The sequence below is a fragment of the Suillus subalutaceus genome (assembly GCF_016647625.1).
Source record: "Suillus subalutaceus strain FC151 chromosome Unknown DFJ58scaffold_144, whole genome shotgun sequence".
NCBI lineage: Eukaryota > Fungi > Basidiomycota > Agaricomycetes > Boletales > Suillaceae > Suillus > Suillus subalutaceus.
The window spans coordinates 13,608-34,570 of NW_024540393.1; the positions used below are offsets into that span (position 1 = coordinate 13,608).

Consider the following 20,963-nt stretch of genomic DNA (forward strand, 5'->3'; position numbering starts at 1 on the left):
CGTGTATGAGTCTTCACCTATCATATGCCCTAATTCAAATAATTCTTCTCCGTGGTCGATGACATGGATCCTGCAAATACTACTCAGCATGAGCGTTCGGATAGTCTTCTTGGACCATAACATCTCGCGGCAACGTCGTATTTGCAGCGAATGGTCGTCCCATTCTAGACTGACGTAACCGGCCCGGGGATCGAGAATAGATTGCGCTGTACGTTACAAACGCAATCCGAATCGGTGAAAAGGACTCTGGTTGAAGAATGGTGTATCATTAGCTTTTTTCATTGCGAGCCAACGTCCAAAATACTTCACAATGCCTCGTACCAGGCTCAGTGACATGAAACCCGAAACTCGCGCCATCTGCCAATCGAACTTGCGTGATTGTGGACCTTGACAAAACGATACGGGAAGATAGATCCGCGGACAAGTTAAAACTCCATATGTTCAATATCTTACACAAATTATCTCAAAATTCAGGATCATTTCTCCTGACCATAGACCTCGCGTTACTACAAACCCTTGGAAGCCATGATATCAGCTGCCTCTACAAGCTTCTTCTCGATGCCAGGCTCGCGCGAAGAGTGCCCTGCATCTGGGATGATGTGCAGAGTAATTTCTGGCCAAGCCCGTTTCAGTGCCCATGCAGTAGTCGCCTAGCAATCCAAGCGTGTCAGTAAGGGCATCTCTAGGAAACATAAAAAATCTGCATACGGGGCATACGACATCGTATCTTCCTTGAACCACGATAGTTGGTATGTGACGGCTAGGAACAGTGAGAAGGTATCAAGGACGTGCGTAGAATGCACATACATCTTCTCGAGTTCCTGCTTCTCAAGCAATTGACCATCACGCATGAAGCCCTGCATAGTCACTGTAAATCGCGATCGAGATAACTCTCCGACTGACAAACCTCATTGACGAAATAGTGGTTTTCAATCCGAGCAAATGCGCTGAATGTTGATTCAGCAGAAAATCGAACTCGCCACTGAGTCCACGTACTTTGCAAAGTCACCTTTCTCCGCTTGGGCGACAGCATCCGCACTTACAATCAACCTTGATGTAGCCATCCTTGCAGTATAATGTCAGCAACGAGTGTAGTACCAACGAAGCATCATCTACTTACTCCCACTTTGCCCACGCCTTTGCGGCGGCCAGACGGATATTTGCGTCCGAAGAGTTCAAGCGGCTGTGATACGCCTTCATCATGTCGTGCCGTTCAGCCTCTGGAATCGGGGCCAGGTATTCTTCCCTATACAACTGGGTCACCCGACAATGAAGGTTTGTTGTTACTATGTTGTATTACCATTGTTCGGGGAAAAGATGGGAAGCGCCATCCTGATAGAAGAATCGCAGTTCGCTGAAAGAGGTGGGAAGTAGTCAGTATAGTCTACTTTAGCTTATCAAGTGAAGCATACCTCTGTCTTAGCGTGAAGATTCCGCTTTGGAAGAATTGGTGGTTTGGACCCGCCTAGTATATAACCAACATCATTGAGGCTCACCGGAGAACGAGGGACTTGACTCTGTCTGGATGTGTCTATGTAACGAACCGACTGCTTAAACAAAACATTGTATAGAAAGAAGCCGGTCACAAACCTGGGCGTATACAAGGGAGAGCGTAGAGCCCTGCACGTCTGTGTCAGTGATGAAGTCTAGTAGAAAATGCACAGACACAGACCCAGCTACCGCCGAATACGTGCCATTTCGTGACATCTAGTTTCTTCCTAAGGACCTCGATGTCTTTCACGAGGTCCCACGTAGTATTGTTCTCCAATTCCGCGCTCCTACACAATTTCATGCCGGAGCGATGTCAAGGAACCGATGGAACTTACGGAGTGGACTTTCCTGCACCCCGTTGATCAAACAGCACAATCTACAACATTGAGAGAGTACAATTCATATGAATAGGAAGATGTCCTCTGTTAAATGACTGTTACTTACTTTATACTTCTCAGGGTTAAAGAACTCTCTATCCTTCGGATCTGTTCCGCCTCCTGGACCCCCGTGGAGGAAGACAACTAGTCAGAAGTTAATAACCTTGATCCGAACTGCATAAAATATCATCGGAGCACGTACCTGGATCGCCTTGCTTGTTTCCACTCACTTCATAACTTCCGATCGATTATCATTTAAGTTACATCAGATGATCAGAAAACATACTAAAGTTGATGTTTCTCTGAATTCGCACCCGGGAAAAAACCAGACTCGTAGGGCTTGATGGGAGGGTACATCGCTGCAGGTTTCGACAGAGTGGTGGACGTTGAAGATGTAGGCCGTGAGCACAAGGTAGAAGACAGAATTATCCTTGTGACCGGCCTAAAACTGCTGGGAGTAGATAAGATGAATTTACGCTTTTGGTCGGAGGCCCTGCAGAAACACCTGATCACTGAGGCCATTTGAAATTGTAATAGGTGGCCCAAATTGTTGTCCTCGTGCAGTGTGCACGTGGTCATCGAGTCCGCCGTGTCTTCGCTATTTAGTTCAACTCGCTCTGCATTCGAATGTATCCAACTTGAATCTATGGTTCCCGTCTATCAGTCATCTCCAGGTAAGCAGACAGAAACCTGAGCTATCTGCGTCTCTGACGCTAGCCTTGTTTTTATCTTATTTTTAAAACAGGTCATCAATGCCCGATTGCTTATCATTCGTGTAGTTGGAGGACGGACAATTACACATGAGCGATCGACCTGCGATGCTGCGGCGCCTACGTGTGTAGCATTCTCTGGGACTGTGTTGGACACGATCAACAATGAACATGGAGTGGATGACTGCACTCGCTCGGCAGGACACAGTGTTCAGTTGCATTCTTGTAAACACGGCAGAAGTAAGTAAAGGTATGTGTGAAGTCAATGTCGATTTGTAGTCTGTATATGTATGTACTGGATCGAATAATCTTCATTTGAGCTGCAGCCTGTTGAAGGTCTTGGAGCAGGAGCAGATCGCGATATGCATTCTCATCTTGCAATCACCATCCCCTCTTCAAGTTTCAGCCCATCGCTACAGTACAACGTCGCGCAGAGGAACTCACATATAATCATCAGTAAACGAGCCATGCCTCTGCTGCCTGCAGAGCCGAGTCCCATTCATCAGGCCCTTTCTCCCAAGACTGCACGCTCTCCACCTCGTCCCTGCCCAGCTTAAACTCATTGTAAAGGTGTGGAAACATGCCCTCCCCTCCGCGCGGACCGCCCACCTCTGCCTTTGGGTCCTCCCACTTGATGTTCTTCTCGACAGGGTCGTAAGGGATGCGGAGTACGTAGACTTTGACGTGATCTTTGTAGAACAGTTTGAGTGTATTGGGGATTTGGCGTGCGGTGGAGAGGTGGATGAAGCCGGATGTCTGGTCGAGGTCGCTCACGGGGAGCCGATCGGGCAGCGGATCAGGTGGGGCTGCTGCTGATGAAATGAGCTTGTAAACGTAGGTTGGATTGGCATCTGTTGGTGAGGCCATGGTGTTTTGGGAGATTAGGCTTGAGTTCGACTCAGGACGGATTCAGAATGTGCAATGCAAGCTTATCGATGGGATGGACTAAGAATGGACACGAGCACATTGCACAACAGGAAGATAATCTGATAGCCACATGGACAGTCATATTACAACTTGTAGAAAGGTATATATATAGTGAATCCGCCTGTAACCTTATCGAGGCTCATACCATGTCTTTCAACGTCTTCTCCTTTGGCTTATACATAATCTTCCAGAAAGTAAGAACTGGCCACACTGCACGCCGCAGGAATGGAGCATCGCGGTCGTGGAATGAGCTTTGCGTCTGAAGCGTAACAACGATGTAAATTGTGAACATCGTGAGCGACAATGTGACCTCGAGGTAGTGGGCAAGCGTCTCGTAACCCCCAGAACTGAACTCTTCGACGTTCATTCCAAACACAGACTGAGAGTATGTGGAGTCAGATGAGTTCCGTATTCAAGAACCTCCATTCTTACCGCTAAGAAGCTTGCAGGCAGGAAGACCATCGTGAGGTACGAGATCTAAAAGTTTGTTAATGTCCGGTAAGTCACTTGAGTTTCAGAAAAGAAACATACCTGTTTCATAGCTGCCGAGTCCCTGACTGTCGCCTCCGTCAGTTTTCGCGTCTGCCTACTATCGTTGAGATTAACAGTCGCAAAAGCAAGGGCCATTGCATTCTTCAGTCGGTCGGACAGCATCGCACGTCGCTTTTCTAGACGATCAATTTCACTGAGTAGATTCTCGGACTCCTTTTTCATAAGGTCCTTTGATTCGTCGCGCTCGGAGACGCTAGTAGACTCCATGGCCGGATTGCGGGTCTTCGCGATAAATTCTACTGATACCTTGAAATTATGAAGGAGTGATTGATAGTGCAAGAGATGCGCCTGGATGACATGAAGCTCGCGCGTGGACTCCGTGTTATCATTCGTTTGCAATACCGTCGACTCCTAAATGTTCTTTAGCAACACCACTTTCACTCTGAATGAGGACTACATACCAGTTCACTAACATGGGTGTACAGCAGCTCAAAGGACTCATCCCATGCATATAGTGGATACCATAAAATCGCAAGGAAGAAGAACGTTGGGTCTTTTGACTTGGCAAATATTTTTTGCCAGTAGACACTGCCCCCTACGAGCTGCATGAGCGAGTGAAGGCGCTTCGCGGATGTCCGGCACCACGTAGACTCGGGATGGTAGGAGATGATGGTGCTTGTCTTTACGTCCCGGACCATGTGAATTGCGAGGAGGTCGATGAAGAGCATGCTGCCGTCTAGGACGGACGTTGGAATGTGAATATAAGGATCTTGATACACATACCACTCATAGGGAAAGGAGCCTGGGTGTTGATCTGAGCATCTGCTGAAGGTGAACAGTATGACTACGACAGATGATGGAACAGATGATGGGTCGCTTACTCGGGGGTCGCGATAGCGATGTTAGAGAGGTGAGTGATGATCGAGAATTTTTGCGCAGCGTTCGTACAAATGGCAGGGTAATAGTAATGTCTATCGCACAACATCAGCATGGGATCCAAAATGGAAGATTTAGACTTACGATCTCCTTTTTTATGGACAGGTGCTTCCTGATATCGTGAGGGTATCCAATTTATGGAGGACGTGAAAAAGAATGGTTCGATGTTGTATCTAAGTATGAGGAGCCTCAGCAAGTAGATAAGTAAAAAAGCTACTACATACGTTGTGCCCAGCATGCGCAAGACTGGCGAGGTTAAGTCATCCACAAATATCGATCGTACTCCGATATTTTCTGGTCGCTGCAAATCATCTTACGCCACAACTAGCATACGAGGAACGAGAGACTCACCTCCTTCTGTAATATATCCCAAAACCCATCCTCATGTTCAATTCCCACTACCATGGTATCACCATTTCCTGCGAGATCTGGACATCCAAAACTCCCGTCATCACGCACGTCCATCCAGTAAATTGTGCTAGACTTATTCCCCAGACACTTTTCGAGCATCTTACTACGCCCTACTTGGTCTGGAGTCCAGTTCCCGAACTGATTCTGAGGGTACCCCCGCCAGGATGGATCGATGACAGTCGTAGAGCTCGTAGAATCTACATCAAAGTCCATCCATGGCCATGGTCCTGATGGTGCCGCATGTCGATATCTGGGGAGAGCGTCAGTCAGCAAAAGTAAGGAAAATAAGAGGACAGAGCTTACGGCGGCGCAGGCACCGCTGGTGGCATAGCTGTATTACCATCCTTGAAGTTCTGGAGAGCAATGTCCTCTAAGTCGTCGTGGCGCACTCTAAAGGCGGTGGCCAATGCTTTGACTGCCATGATGTCTTGGCGGTTGGAATCAGTTCATGCAGGAATTGTCGTGAGGAAGGGGGACGATGAATATATATTATGGTGAACAGGCGCCCGGCGCTGCGCTGCGTCCGCCCTGGACGTGGTAATTCATCTGCATCAACATTTAATCAGGACTGTCATAGACGCCTTCAATTGATACGTTGCCTTTTCCAACCAATTTTCAAATTCAAAGTCAGTGTATTTATGTAAGTACTGTAGCTAGTATGCTCCAGTGACTGTATCATTAAGTTTGGGTTCTCTTCAAGTTCAAGCACACAAGAGGCTTGGCTCAATTACACTTCGTGAGACCATTAGATACGTGATGACATGAGGCATATAAGGGCATCACTCGAAAAAAAGGGTGCATAAGTAATTGAAACCAGGTCAAGATCCGAGGGCTACGTACGTGACTGGAAGAAGTGAGGCAAACCGAGCCCGCGAGCCTTTCACAATTTATATCTAAGTATTTCTTGAGAGTAGTTCTCATGGGCTAGACTCAGACTTAGAGACTAGTACTTGATGCGACGAGACATAAACTTACCACATGTTGATCAGGCCCAGGTCGGATCCAGGTGCCTCGCCCGGGCGCAACCGTGCACCACCATCATTCCATCATGGACCACTCAGCACTAGCAGCATTGGTAACACCAGGCAGCGAGCTTCCCGATCGAATCCGCGCTGTGTTATACTCTGTCTTCGCTATTATTTTCATAGTTCAACTCGCTCTGCATTCGAAATTCTCCAATCTACGCTTCCTGTCTATCAGCCATGTCCAGGTAAGCAGACGGAAACCTAAACTCTGATAGCTTATTTTCAAAACAAGGCATTGTCCAATTACTTATCATCATTCGTGTAGTTCGACTCGAGTGGCCGACCCGCGATGCTGCAGCGCCTACGTCTATAACATGCTCTGGGACTGTGGACACAATCAGCATTGAGCGGATAATTGCACTAGTTCAGCAAGACGGTATTCAGTAGCATTCTTCTTTGGTAAACACGGTGGAGCAGCAGCTCCAGCCAGTGTGTGCTAGGAATGTGATGTGCTGGAATGGTTCGTGTCTGTCTACAACATCGCCACTATGAGCCCTCGTGTGCTAACTAAGGCTAACACCAACCCTTCACTCTCTCCTGTTCGGTCTCTACTAGCTCCCTACATTGACTACCCCCTGCTAGGGGGTGCCCCACTCCAATGGCAGAAGTAAGTGTACCATAAAGGTATGTGTGAAGTTGGTGTCAATTTGTAGTCTGTATACGTATGTACTAGATCGAATAATCTTCATTTGAGCTGCAGCCTGTTGAAGGTCTTGGAGCAGAAACGGAACACGATATGCTTCCTAATCTTACAATTACCATCCCCTCTTCAAGTTTCAGCTCATCGCTACAGTATGACGCCACGCAGAAAATTTCACATATAATCAGTACATGAGCCATGCCTTTGCTGCCTGCAGAGCAGAGTCCCATCCATCAGGCCCTTTCTCCCATGCACGCTCTCCACCTCGCCCTTGCCCAGCTTGAACTCATTGTAAAGGTGTGGAAACATGCCCTCCCCTCCGCGCGGACTGCCCACTTCTGCCTTTGGATCCTCCCATTTGATGTTCTTCTCGACAGGGTCGTAAGGGATGCGGAGTACGTAGACTTTGACGTGATCTTTGCAGAAGAGTTTGAGTGTATTGGGGATTTGACGTGCGGTGGAGAGATGGATGGAGCCGGATGTCTAGTCGAGGTTGCTCATGGGGACCCGGTCGGGCAGGGGATCAGGCGGGGCTGCTGCTGATGAAATGAGCTTGTAAACTTAGGTTGGATTAGCATCTGATGGTGAGGCCATGGTGTTTTAGGAGATTAGGCTTGAGCCTGACTGAAGGCGGATTCAGATTGTGCAATGCAAGCTTAGTCGATGGAATGGACCAAGAATAGACGCGAGCACATTGCACAACTAGAAGGTAATCTGATAGCCACATAGACAGTCTCACACAGTAAACGGCGTCAGTAGTCATTACAACTCGTAAAACGGCATATATATCATGAGTCCACCATGAACCCTGTCGACGCTCACACCATGTCTTCCTCCGTCTTCTCCTTTAGCTTATACACCATCTTCCAGAAAGTAAGAACTGGCCACACTGCACGCCGCAGGAATGGAGCACGGGGGTCGTGGAATGTGCTCTGCGTCTGAAACGTGATAACGACGTAAATTGTGAGGAGCGTGAGCGACACGGTGACCTCGGCGTAGTGGGCAAGCGTCTGTAGACCTCCATTACTGAACTCTCCGACGTTCATTCCAAACACAGACTGAGAGCATGTGGAGTTAGATGCGTTCCGTACTAAAGAACCTCCATGCTTACCGCTAAGAAGCTTGCCGGCAGGAAGATCATTGTGAGGTACGAGATCTAAAAGTTTGTTAATGTCCGGGAAGTCACTTTAGTTTCAGAAAAGAAGGATACCTGTTTCATAGCTGCCGAGTCCCTGACCGTCGCCTCCGTCAGTTTTCGCGTCTGTTTGCTGTCGTTGAGATTAACAGTCGCAAAAGCAAGCTCCATCACATTCTTCAGTCGGTTAGTCAGCATCTCACGTCGCTTTTCTAGACGATCGATTTCGCTGATTAGATTCTTGGACTCCGTCTCCATCAGTTTCTTTGATTCGTCGCGCTCGGAGACGCTAGTAGACTCCATGGCCGGATTTTGGGTGTCCGCGATAAATTCTACTGATACCTTGAAGTAATGAAGGAGTGATTGATAGTGCAAGAGATGCGCTTGGAGGACATGAAGCTCGCGCGTGGACTCCGTGTTGTCATTCGTTTGCAATACCGTCGACTCCTGAATGTTCTTTAGCAACACCACTTTCACTGTGAACGTGGACTACATACCAGTTCACTAACATGGGTGTACAGCAGCTCAAAGGACTCATCCCATGCATATAGTGGATACCATAAAATCGCAAGGAAGAAGAACGTTGGGTCTTTTGACTTGGCGAATATTTTTTGCCAGTATACGCTGCCCCCTACAAGCTGCATGAGCGAGTGAAGGCGCTTCGCGGATGTCCGGCACCATGTGGACTCGGGATGGTAGGAGATGATGGTGCTTGTCTTTACGTCCCGGACCATGTGAATTGCGAGGAGGTCAATGAAGAGCGTGCTGCCATCTAGGACGGACGTTTGAATGTGGATATAAGGATATTGATACACATACCACTCATAGGGAAAGCAGCCTGGGTATTGATCTGACTGCCTGTCGAAGGTGAACAGGATGACTACGACAGATGATGGGTCGCTTACTCCGGGATTGCGATAGCGGTGTTGGAGAGGTGGGTGTTGGAGAGGTGAGTGTTGATCCAGCGTCTGCACGCAGCGTTCGTACAAATGGCAGGGTAATAGTAATGTCTATCGCACAACATCAGCATGGGATCCAAAATGGAAGATTTGGACTTACGATCTCCTTTTTCATGGATAGGTGCTTCCTGATATCGTGAGGGTATCCAATTTATGGAGGACGTGAAAAAGAATGGTTCGATGTTGTATCTAAGTATGAGAAGCCTCAGCAAGTATATGAGCAAAAACACCACTACATACGTTGTGCCCAGCATGCGCAAGACGGGCGAGCTTAAGTCATCCACAAATATCGATCGCACTGGGATATTTTCTGCTCGCTGCAAATCATCTTACGCCATAACTAATATTCGAGGAACGAGAGACTCACCTCCTTCTGTAATATATCCCAAAACCCATCCTCATTTTCAGTTCCCACTACCATGGTACCACCATTTCCTCCGATATCTGGGCTTGTAAAACTCCTATCATCATGCACATCCATCCAGTAAACGGTGCTAGACTTATTCATCTGGCACTTTTCGAGCATCTTACTACGCCCTACTTGGTCTGGAGTCCAGTTCCCGAATTGGTTCTGAGGGTACCCCCGCCAGGATGGATCAATGGTATGCGTAGAGGTCGTAAATTCTATGTTGAAGTCCATCCATGGCCATGGGCCCGATGGTGCGGCATGTCGATATCTTGGGAGAGCACAAGTCAGCAAAAATAAGGAAAATAAGAGGACAGAACTTACGGCGGCGCAGGCACCGCAGGTGGCATAGCTGTCTTACCATCCTTGAGAGGAATATCATTTGAGTCGTCGTGGCGCACTCTAAAGGCGGTGGCCAATGCTTTGGCTGCCATGATGTCTTAACGGTTGGAATCAGTTCACGCAGGAATTGTCGTGAGGAAGGGGGACGATGAATATATATATTTATGGTAGACAGGCGCCTAGCGCTACGCTGCGTCCGTTCTGAACGTGGTAATTCATCAACGTTCTCGTTAACTAATTTTCAAATTCGAAGACAGTACTGTATATATGCTCCCTGCACTACATGAAGCACTTCGAATGCCTGTATTATTTTATGTCCTCTTCAAGCACACAAGAGGCTTGCCTCAATTAGACTTCGTGAGACGTACTTACGTGATGGCATGAGGCCCATCATGCGGTTGATAAGTGATTGAAAGATCCGAGGGCTACTCTAAATCAACCGTGAATGCAGGCAAACCGAGCCCGCGAGCCTTTCGCAATATATGGACTCTTGAGAGTAGTTGGAACGAATCTTGAGACAAGCTCTCATGAGCTAGACTCAGACGAGCTCAGAAACTAGTACTTCACTTCTCGGCGACGGCGAGTAAAACTTACGGCATATTAATATTGATCAGGTCCAGGCGCCTCGCCCGGGCCTAACCGTGCGCCACCATCATTCCATCCAGGATCTAATTATTTGGGTAGACACCCGTGACTCTTCCTCGAACACGATGCAGCGAATCTATCGTAAAAAACCTCCACGCTACAAACGCCTCCATCAAAGCATTTCTCCAAATCAGTAGCCGAATTACTGTGATGATACTCTTCCGAAGTTCCCTTCTCTTTCAGCTTCGCACGGCGGGACACGCACCATTGAACAAACTCTTTTATAGCATCACAAAAGTCCCCAAGTCCCATTTGGCAACAATGCTACCAGCGCGAAGAGACCGCCCACCACTTCCTGATCGCCTGTCCAGTGTACTTATGCAGACAGCGCCACTGTGTACCCTAAAATGAACTAGGCCCCCGAGCTAGTCAACCTCAAAATTCTGTTGGACAACCGAAATACATCAAACCATTGCTCTACTTCATCGCGTGCACGCACAGACTGGAACAGATATTGGAGTCATACCACCTGCATATGACGACGAAGAAGAAGTATGAACGACGAACCTATACCCCATCGCCTTTAGCTGGCTTTAACTGTCCTCCCATCTACCTGATCCCCCCCCCTCCCCCCGAAAAACAACCGTGATTTCCATCCAGTAGCAATTGAGACGACTACGGCTTGTGAGCGCTAAATCGCAGTGACAGTGGTCCTGTCACCAGCCCTTGGCAACTTCTTTGGCAGTCTTGTCGAAGGACTCATCTCAAGTTGAAGTACTAAATTTAAAATATCCGAATCTCCCTCAGGTCCTAGGTCTATAACAGTCTTTGCCCGTATCATAAATGTACGACCTTGGGGTGTTCATCCCACAAGCGATATGCTTCTGACCAACCAAAACTTAAGTGAATGAAAGAGCGCCAATATTATTAGCTCAGCACAGTTGGCCGTCGGATAGCCTGTTCAGATACCCGGTGCCCGTTCGACCGTGAACGATAACGCCTCCAATTGGGCCCTGAGTCAACTGCGAGTTCCAGGGCGAAATGAATAACGGCTGGGCAACTTGGGAGGCGTTTGTATGCTGATACCGTTCGGGTAGTCAGGGGAGTCTGGACTTGATTTTAGGCGATCGTCACAGTGTCAGGCCGCATCCGAGTCTGCGGTGAGAGAGCGCAGTATTGGGTGCCTGCCTTCAAGTTTGTCACGGCGATCTAAGAATTGATATTCAATATTCAATGACGATAGGCTCACAATTATAGACCCCCAACATGCTGCTGCATGTGTCTTTAAGAACGCTCAAGCCAACGTGTACAGGCACGCTTGATGGACACGCTCGAAGTTCCTAGAACTCACCGACCCGCTGATGAGAGCTGCTGAGTCAGAGCTCTTGCGCTCCTCCTTTCATTTTTCGATGGGAGGACGGTGCACTTACTGCAACGGTTTGATGCTGCTTAGCTTGCTAGCAGCCCTGCTCAACTAAAATTGTGTTCAAAGTCAACAGCTTACAGTCAAATCATCCTCGGTCATCCTCTCGTAAATTAGTACATACGCCAATACGAGGACTCTGATGACGATGACGGTGACGATTTAGTGCTGCTCGGCCTGCTGGCTGCTCAAAAAATTAATCAAGCCGTGTTCAAACTTAAAGTCTATTTGACAGCTTACTTATAAGTCATCCTTAGTCACCCTCTCGCGAATTAATCGTAGCGCCGTGTACGCGCCAGTTCCCGACTCCGCTGGCTTGTTCCGACTACTGTCTCTTCTCCAGCTGGCGTTGCTCTTTAACTCATAGACATCGTAGTGTCCTCAGTCTTGTCCTGTTGTATTACATGAATATTCTGGTCAAAGATTTCACTGCGATCCCGATTACCAAGCGTCTTGATGCCATATAGCCACGAGTGATGATCACTATATCGCTATTCAAGTGGCAGCCATATGCATTTCCTGGCGTTTCTATACAGATACGAACATGGTTGGCAATCATGGTATCGGACCCGTATTCTTCACACTCACCTTGCCTGAGCAGTGCCTATTTGTAGAGCCACCCAATCGATCAATATTTATCTGTCTTCCACTCGAGTCCATCGCTTTGTAACCGATTGCCTGCAATGTGGTCTGAGACATGCCACTTGGAGTGGTATCCCGCCGACTTCTGACTGAAGTCAACTTTTGCGACGGGATAAGTTTGTGATGCTCAGACAAAGTCAACAAATCATAAAACAATGCTTGAACAACAGCGGACCCATACTCAAACTCCAATATGCATGTATGAATTCCGAGGTTAGCACTGGGAATGGATTGACGTAAGGAGAGTATGCCAGCTAGATGTCACATAACACAGGAGTGCCACAAGTTGCAGGTATAAACGCAAGCGCGGATGTGGCAGACCAAAACGTTAGATGTCTTGGAGTGAGAGCGAGCATGTAGCATTGGCCGGTCGAGCAAAGGCAGTGCGTGGATACAGTCACATAAGGTGGCAAGCTTGACCTTGCGTAGGTGACGAACGAGACCCTCGGTAGGCAACGACAATCAAGGTGCCACGCCATCACCAACACAATGATAGACATAAGTAGGAGGGGCAGGAATGTGCAGTACTGCAGCCACCTCAGAGCTAAAACGATTTCAAGGAAAGCACACAGCAGTGGCAGAAATCCACGTTTAATCGGAAGCTGCACAGATGCGAATTCACGCAAGAGATCCAGAACAGACTTCGCCAAGAATGATGCACGTAGTTGAAGGAAGTGGTGGCAAATAGCGGCGAGAAAGTTGGATTTGGTGCACCGAGCGACAGATAGATCTGGAACACCTGAGAAGACTAAGATAGAGGTAAAGCCAAGAGGATCCAGGTGACATCTGATGTTCTTTTCACAGCAATAGAACCAAAGGAGATGCCATTCTAATAAGTGCAAAAAAGAAACAGCTTTGCACGAACCAAGGGAGAGTCGACGGATGATGGAACAGTGATGATAACCAGCGCTCTACTAACAGATCCAAAGCGGTGTGAAACGGTTGATTTCACCTAACCTAACACATTCCCACAGTTGTTGCTGACATAAGGAATTCCCGCACAGAGGTTTCCTTCCTACAGAACCCTCCCCACTAAACCGTGGGAGTCGGGAATAGTTCAACTCGCTCTGCATTCGAATGTCTCCAATCTACATATAGTTACCATCTATCACTCATCTCCAGGTGAGTGGCCACAGACAGAAACTTAAGCTATCTGCATGTCTGATGCTAGCTTCGATTTTATCTTATTTTCAAAACAGCGTATTGCCCAATTGCCTATCATCATTCATGTAGCTGGAGGATGGACAATTCCATATGAGTGGTCGACCCGCGTTGCTGCAGCGCCTACGTCTATAACATGTTCTGGGACTGTGTTGCACACAATCAACGTTCAGTGGCAATTGCACTGGCTCAGCAGGACAGTGTTCAGTTGCATTCTTGTAAACACGACAGGAGTAAGTAAAGGTATGTGTGAAGTCAATGTCAATTTTTAGTCTGTATACGTATGTACGGGATCGAACAATCTTCATTTGAGCTGCAGCCTGTTGAAGGTATTATATGCATTGTCATCTTGCAATCACCATCCACTCTTCAAGTTTCAGCTCATCCCTACAGTACGACGTCACGCAACAGAACCCGCATATAATCATCAGTAAGCGAGCCATGCCGCTGCTGCCCGCAAAGCCGAGTCCCATCCATCAAGCCCCCTCTCCCAAGATTGCACGCTCTCCACCTCGTCCTTGCCCAGCTTGAACTCATTGTAGAGATGTGGAAACATGCCCTCCCCTCCGCGCGGACCGCCTACCTCTGCCATTGGGTCCTCTCACTTGATGTACTTCTCGACAGGGTGGTAAGGAATGCGGAGTACGTAGACTAACTAGATTTTGACGTGATCTTTATGGAAGAGTTTGAGTGTATGGAGGATTTGGCGTGCGTTGGAGAGGTGGATGAAGCTGGATGTCTGGTCGAGGTCGCTCACGGGGAGCCGATCGGGGAGGCGATCAGGTGGGGCTGTTGCTGATGAAATGAGCTTGTAAACGTAAGTTGGATTGGCCCATCTGATGGTGAGGCCATGGTGTTTTTGGAGATTAGGTTCGAGCTTGACTCAGGACGGACTCAAATTGTGCAATGCAAGCTTATCGATGGAATGGACCAAGAATGGGCACGAGCACATTGTACAACTGGGATAGCCACATGGACGGTCACACAGTAAACGGCGTCAATGCTATAGTCATTACAATTTGTAGAAAGGTATATATATCGTGAATCCGCTGTGAACTTTATACTATGTTTTTCACCGTCTTCTCCTTTGGCTTATACATATACACAATCTTCCAGAGAGTAAGAACCGGCCACACTGTACGCTGCATGAATGGAGCATCGGGGGCGTGGAATGAGCTTTGCGTCTGAAGCGTGATAACGACGTAAATTGTGAAGAGCGTGAGCGACAATGTGACCTCGAGGTAGTGGGCAAGCGTCTGGTAACCTCCACTACTGAACTCTTCGACGTTCATTCCAAACACAGACTGAGAGTATGTGGAGTCAGATGGCTTCCGCACTCAAGAACCTCCGTACTTACCGCTAAGAACGTTGCCGGCAGGAAGACCATTGTGAGGTATGAGATCTGAAAGTTTGTTAATGTCCGATAAGTCACTTTAGTTTCAGAAAAGAAGGATACCTGTTTCATGGCTGCTGAGTCCCTGACTGTCGCCTCCGTCAGTCTTCGCGTCAGCTTACTGTCGATGAGATTAACAGTCGCAAAAGCAAGGTCCATCACATTCTTCAGTCGGTTGGTCAGAATCGCACGTCGCTTTTCTAGACGATCAATTTCGCTGAGTAGATTGTCGGACTCCGTCTTCATAAGTTCCTTTGATTCATTGAGCTCGAACGCGTCACTGGACTCCATGGCCGGATTGTGTGTCTTCGCGATAAATTGTACTGATACCTTGAAGTTATGAAGGAGTGATTGATAGTGCAAGAGATGCGCTTGGAGGACATGAAGATCGCGCGTGAGCTCCGTGTTATTCGTTTGCAATACTTTTGACTCCTGAATATTCTTTAGTAACACCACTTTCACTCTACACGAGGAATACATACCAGTTCACTAACATGGGTGTACAGCAGCTCAAAGGACTCATCCCATGCATATAGTGGATACCACAAAATCGCGAGGAAGAGGAACGTCGGGTCTTTTGACCTGTCGAATATTTTTTGCCAGTACACACTGTCCCCTACAAGCTGCATGAGCGAGTGAAGGCGCTTCGCGGATGTCCGGCACCATGTGGACTCGGGATGGTAGGAGATGATTGTGCTTGTCTTTACGTCCCGGACCATGTGAATTGCGAGAAGGTCGATGAAGAGCGTGCTGCCATCTAGAAAAGACGTTAGAATGCGAATATAAGTAAGGATCTTGATACACATACCACTCATAGGGAAAGGAGCCTGGGTGTTGATCTGATTATCTGCTGAAGGTGAACAGGATGACTACGACAGATGATGGGACAGATGATGGGACGCTTACTCGGGGGTTGCGATAGCGGTGTTGGAAAGGTGGGTGCTGATCGAGAATTTTTGCGCAGCGTTCGTACAAATGGCAGGGTGATAGTGATGTCTATCGCACAACATCAGCATGGGACCCAAAATAGAAGATTTGGACTTACGATCTCCTTTTTTATGAACAGGTGCTTCCTGATATCGTGAGGGTATCCAATTTATGGAGGACGTGAAAAAGAATGGTTCGATGTTGTATCTAAGCATGAGGAGCCTCAGAGCAAGTAGATAAGTAAAAAAAAACCACTACATACGTTGTGCCCAGCATGCGCAAGACCGGCGAGGTTAAGTCATCCACAAATATTGATCGCACTCGGATATTTTCTGCTCGCTGCAAATCATCTTGCGCCATAACTAGCATACGAGAAACGAGAGACTCACCTCCTCCCGTAATATATCCCAAAACACATCCTCATGTTCAATTCCCACTACCATGGTATCACCATTTCTCCCGAGATCTGGACATCCAAAACTCCCGTCATCACGCACATCCATCCAGTAAATTGTGCTAGACATATTCCCCAGACACTTTTCGAGCATCTGACTACGCCCTACTTGGTCTGGAGTCCAGTTCCCGAACTGGTTCTGAGGGTACCCCCGCCAGGATGGATCAATGGCAGTTGTGGACTCCGTAGAGGTCGTAAATTCTATGTTGAAGTCCATCCATGGCCATGGTCCCGATGGTGCGGCATGTCGATATCTGGGGAGAGCATAAGCCAGCAAAAATAAGGAAAATAAGAGGACAGAACTTACGGCGGCGCAGGCACCGCAGGTGGCATAGCTATCTTACCATCCTTGAGGTTTTGAAGTGCAATGTCCTCTGAGTCGTCATGGCGCACTCTAAAGGCGGCGGCCAATGTTTTAATTGCCATGATGTCTTAGCGGTTGGAATTAGTTCATGCAGGAATTGTCGTGAGGAAGAGGGACGATATATTTGCGATATATACTACGGTAGACAGGCGCCCAGCGCTCCGTCCGTTTTCGACGTGGTAACTCATCAGCGTTTCATCAATCAGGACATAGATGGGCCTTCAGTACTTCAGTTGATACGCTGCCTTTTTCACCCAATTGTCAAATTCAAGGTTACCTTCACAGTACTGAAGTACTGTAGCTATGTTCCCTGTAAAGTTACCCTACGGTATTATTTTACTGAATTAAGTTTGGATGTGCCCACCTGTCCTCCTCAAGCACACAAGAAGAGGCTAAGCTGCCTCGATTAGACCCTGAGATACATGAGGCATGTAAGGCCTTCGTGTGCAAAAGAAGAGTTCATAAGTGATTGAAACCCAGATCCGAGGTCTACTCTAATATTAATTGCAAATCACACGTGACTGGAAGAAGTCAGGCAAACCGAGCCCGCGACCCTTTCGCAATGTGTATCACTCTTGAGAGTAGTTGGAACGAATGTTGAGACAAGCTGGATCGACACTCAAACTCAGAGGATCATCTTCACTAAATTTGATTAACATCTCGGTGATGCGAGCAAGCTCACATAAACTTACGGTGTATTACATAATATTGATCAGGTCCAGGCCTCACCCGGGCCCAACCGTGCGCCACCATCATTCCATTCATGCGTATCTGGCAATAATATTGGTCATAACTTAATTATTTGGGTAGAAACATGGGAGGGCACTGTGACTCTTCCTCAAACATGATGCAGCGAACCTATCATAAAAAAAAACCCTCACGCTACAAACGCCTCCATCAAAGCATGTCTCCATATCAGTAGCCGAATTACTGTGACGACAATCTTCCCTTCTCTTTCAACTTCGCACGGGACACGCACCATTGAACAAACACTTTTGTTGCCATCACGAAAGTCCTAAATCCCATTTGCCAACGATGCTACCAGCGCGAAGAGACTATCCAACACTTCCTGATCGCCTGCCCAGTATCTGCAAGACTGCGTCATGTACTCTAGAGTGAACTAGTCCCCCGAGCTGGTCATCCATCCTGCCTGGACCAATGCACAGGCATCGCACGACTTGTAGAAACACGTCACATTTCACAGTTTGAATTACCTGTATGTTTTGTTCTGGCATCGCCCCAATGGACAATTGTAAAACACTGATCCTCCCAAAAAGAAAACTGTGACTTCCATCCAGCAGCAATTGAGACGACTGCGGCTTGTAGACACTAAAGAACAGTGACAGTGGGTCCTGTCACCAGCCATGCTGCCAACTTCTTTGGCAGTCTTGTCGGGGGACCCATCTCAAGATTGAAGTACTAAATGTCCGAATCTCCCTCGGGCCCAGGTCTATATCAGTCTTTGCCCGTGTTATACATGTACGACCTTGGGGTGTTCATCCCCACAAGCGGCATGCCTCTGACCAACCAAAACTTAAGTGAATGAAAGAGCGCCAATATTATTAGCTCAGCACAGTTGGCTGTCGGATGGCTACTCAGATACCCGGTGCTCGTTCTACCGTGTGCGATAAGGCCTAGCCCTGAGCCAACTGCGACAGGCGTTTGCATACTGATACCGTGATTAATCGGGTAGTCAGGGGAGTCCGGACTTGGTTTTATGTGATCGTGTCAGGCGCATCTGCGATGAGAGTACAGTGTTGAGTACTGAGTGCCTGCCTTCAAGTTTGTCACGGTGATCTAAGAATTGATATGCAATGACAATAGCTAGGCTCGCAATGATAGACCCCGTAAGTTCTAATATACCGCTGCATGTGTCTTTGAGCGCGCTCAAGCCACACGCTCGAAGTTCCAAGAACTCATCGACCCGCTGATTGAGAGCTGCTGAGTCCGAGTCAGAGCTCTTGCGCTCCTCCTATTATCTTTCCATCGGACGACGGTACATTTACTGCAACGGTTCCCTGCTCAATTCTAAAAACGCCAATCAAGTCGTGTTCAAAGTCAACCTGACAGTTTACCTGTAAGTCATCCTCAGTCATCCTCTCGTAATTTAATACATTTAATATATACGTGGGTGGACTCTAAAATTTACCTTTTCATGATACATGTCATTAGTCTGTCTGTGTTTTCGGGCAAGATTTGAGTGATTTAAGTATTTTCTATGTAGTATCTTCAGTAATATTGAGACATGTTTGATTATGGAAAGGTTTGGCGTGCAGTACTACAAACATATTGGATGACAATACTCTGCGACGCGTCGCACTTGCTTCTCCCATGCGAAGGCTTAGCGCTTAGCGCTTAGCCGCCGCGGAGGTGAACAAATTAGGAAATGTTTAGGATTGGTTTAGGATCCGTAATTTACGATGATCAACCTAGTAAGTTGCCATTGAAGTTGATTGACTCTGATCAAACACAACTGAAAACTTAAAGTATTTGAATTGAGTAGCACTATATATATGATGCTGTTCGCCCATCTTACTTCCTCAGGCAACGTGCCATTATGTCGTCCTCAGGTCCCACTCTTGCTCAGATTGAAGGCGAGTCTACTTGACTTGCTGCGTCGCTGGAATTAATACTCTTTTTAGTCGTAGGCATCGTCCTCACGATCGTGGCCGTCATTGTCACATCCTTTCGCTTGTGTGTTCGTGCGAGGCAGAAACGTCTGTGGCTCGATGATGCATGGGCGGCCCTCGGCATGATATCCAACTTCATGCTATTAATCGCCGATTGCTTGTATCTGCAAGACTACGGTAAGCGTCTCCATAGTGTGCATGTCTATACATTTTACTGAAGAAACACAGAAAGATACCCTCAAGGCACAAGGGTAGCATTATACTACATGTGTGTTCTCTTTTTCTTATACTTGAGAGACATTACAAATACCACATCAGGATTGCCCAATTCTTTTACGCAGTTGTATGGTAAGATACTGACGCTCTAGTAGCAGTGACGTGGCAAAGTGACGGGACTGACATGCACACACATAAGTCATCGAGGATATCCATATTGTTTACCATTGTGCGACTCACAGCCCCGGGAACCTTTTTTAGGAGGGTTCTCATATCTACTGTCATTACCTTCGGCATTGTATGGGCTCTACTCTTTTCACAAGTGTGGTGGGTTTGTGAAACCGAGTCCGGCTGGAAAACACAACCACATCCGCAGTGCGATCTCGGCAGAGGTGTTGCGATAGCGCAGATGATCAGTGAGGATTCATTGTTCATGAAATACATTGGTCTTCTGATGTATTTTAGCCGACGTTCTAGGGGACTTTGTTCTTATCTTTGCTCCTTTTTGCCTCATCTACAGAGTCAGATTGTCGACGGGGCAGAAAGTCCGGGTACTATCTGTCTTCTCTGCGTCAGCGATCACCACAGTCGTTAGTCTCGTCCATGCATATTACATCTTCTCTGGTGGAGGGCTACAGGAGGTTATGGCTGCTATAGTTGAGGTGCGGTGTTAGTGTTTATACCTCGAGCGCTTCTGATTGCGCTTTAGGCTTCTATGTCTCTAATCGTCGCGAGCTTGAGCGTCGTCGTCGCGTCCATCTTCCATTTAAAGGCAGAAGGAGATTCACCATCCACTTCGACACCCATCATAACTTTTGGATCACAGCCCAGGAGGCGCGTTCGTGACCCTATTGCTACGACTTTTACAGGTGTTGAAAGTACCCCGATCGTACTGGAGGATCTATCCCAGTCTCATCCCCGTTCTCTGAAGATAGGCGACGACGACGAAATTTCTTTAAACAACAAGGGGGCAAAACAGATGAATGAATGGTGAAAATTATCCAAAAGATGATCACGAAGTCACGCCTTCCCACGTTCTCTGGTGCGAACGGTGTGCACCAACATATCCCCACTAATGCTTATACCCTAATCAACTGTCATACTAACCCCCACGGTCTACTCATGAGTACTCAGTAATGCAAAGTTTGCGTTTACGATACGGAATTCGTGCTTTACGATACGGAATTTGCGCTCTGTAATACATAGTTCGATACAGAGGCGTGATGCAATACGAACTTTGCAAAGGTTATGTTGAAGAGATAGTACCCCGACACAGTACAAATATGTAGAGTAATTCACACCACATCTAGGCGCTTG

General features: G+C 47.5%; 7 protein-coding genes across 7 annotated transcripts; 1 reads left to right on the forward strand and 6 right to left on the reverse strand.

The window, feature by feature from the left end:
• Window positions 1–374: 374 nt before the first annotated feature.
• Window positions 375–2,447, reverse strand: DFJ58DRAFT_811922 (proline iminopeptidase; the record flags this gene model as incomplete). The annotated part of the gene is made up of 15 exons (XM_041391518.1): window positions 375–650; window positions 709–760; window positions 808–857; window positions 908–947; window positions 997–1,065; window positions 1,121–1,246; window positions 1,301–1,354; window positions 1,413–1,436; window positions 1,497–1,531; window positions 1,673–1,778; window positions 1,827–1,867; window positions 1,936–2,012; window positions 2,071–2,105; window positions 2,155–2,373; window positions 2,440–2,447. The coding sequence occupies 15 exons, from the start codon at window positions 2,445–2,447 to the stop codon at window positions 507–509; spliced, it is 1,080 nt and encodes a 359-aa protein (XP_041238638.1). The 3' UTR covers window positions 375–506.
• Window positions 2,448–2,915: 468 nt separating this feature from the next.
• Window positions 2,916–3,545, reverse strand: DFJ58DRAFT_105081 (uncharacterized protein). Its single transcript, XM_041378632.1, has one exon. It carries the CDS (start codon window positions 3,443–3,445, stop codon window positions 3,032–3,034), a length of 414 nt encoding a protein of 137 aa, XP_041238639.1. The 5' UTR covers window positions 3,446–3,545; the 3' UTR covers window positions 2,916–3,031.
• Window positions 3,546–3,644: 99 nt separating this feature from the next.
• DFJ58DRAFT_667707 (uncharacterized protein) lies at window positions 3,645–9,785 on the reverse strand (the record flags this gene model as incomplete). The annotated part of the gene is made up of 18 exons (XM_041382639.1): window positions 3,645–3,884; window positions 3,938–3,982; window positions 4,037–4,408; window positions 4,459–4,799; window positions 4,849–4,968; window positions 5,018–5,106; window positions 5,158–5,234; window positions 5,285–5,642; window positions 5,734–5,872; window positions 7,201–7,321; window positions 7,891–8,067; window positions 8,121–8,165; window positions 8,220–8,591; window positions 8,642–8,965; window positions 9,018–9,154; window positions 9,204–9,292; window positions 9,344–9,431; window positions 9,467–9,785. Coding segments are annotated over 18 exons (3,453 nt in total), but the record flags the coding sequence as incomplete, so codon positions are not given.
• Window positions 9,786–12,511: 2,726 nt separating this feature from the next.
• On the reverse strand, window positions 12,512–13,438 carry DFJ58DRAFT_811961 (uncharacterized protein). The gene is made up of 2 exons (XM_041391519.1): window positions 13,163–13,438; window positions 12,512–13,103 (listed from the first exon to the last, which is right to left on the reverse strand). The coding sequence occupies exon 2, from the start codon at window positions 12,999–13,001 to the stop codon at window positions 12,756–12,758; it is 246 nt and encodes an 81-aa protein (XP_041238641.1). The 5' UTR covers window positions 13,002–13,103; window positions 13,163–13,438; the 3' UTR covers window positions 12,512–12,755.
• A 558-nt stretch (window positions 13,439–13,996) lies between these two features.
• Window positions 13,997–14,312, reverse strand: DFJ58DRAFT_105171 (uncharacterized protein). The gene is made up of 2 exons (XM_041378633.1): window positions 14,081–14,312; window positions 13,997–14,027 (listed from the first exon to the last, which is right to left on the reverse strand). Exon 1 carries the CDS (start codon window positions 14,252–14,254, stop codon window positions 14,090–14,092), a length of 165 nt encoding a protein of 54 aa, XP_041238642.1. The 5' UTR covers window positions 14,255–14,312; the 3' UTR covers window positions 13,997–14,027; window positions 14,081–14,089.
• Window positions 14,313–14,720: 408 nt separating this feature from the next.
• On the reverse strand, window positions 14,721–16,862 carry DFJ58DRAFT_748978 (uncharacterized protein; the record flags this gene model as incomplete). Its single annotated transcript, XM_041387621.1, has 10 exons — window positions 14,721–14,966; window positions 15,020–15,064; window positions 15,119–15,487; window positions 15,538–15,812; window positions 15,864–15,905; window positions 15,962–16,051; window positions 16,101–16,189; window positions 16,245–16,321; window positions 16,372–16,690; window positions 16,744–16,862. The coding sequence occupies 10 exons, from the start codon at window positions 16,860–16,862 to the stop codon at window positions 14,721–14,723; spliced, it is 1,671 nt and encodes a 556-aa protein (XP_041238643.1).
• A 2,606-nt stretch (window positions 16,863–19,468) lies between these two features.
• DFJ58DRAFT_667695 (uncharacterized protein) lies at window positions 19,469–20,640 on the forward strand (the record flags this gene model as incomplete). Its single annotated transcript, XM_041382638.1, has 4 exons — window positions 19,469–19,622; window positions 19,784–20,062; window positions 20,112–20,308; window positions 20,356–20,640. Coding segments are annotated over 4 exons (915 nt in total), but the record flags the coding sequence as incomplete, so codon positions are not given.
• Between the last annotated feature and the right edge of the window lie 323 nt (window positions 20,641–20,963).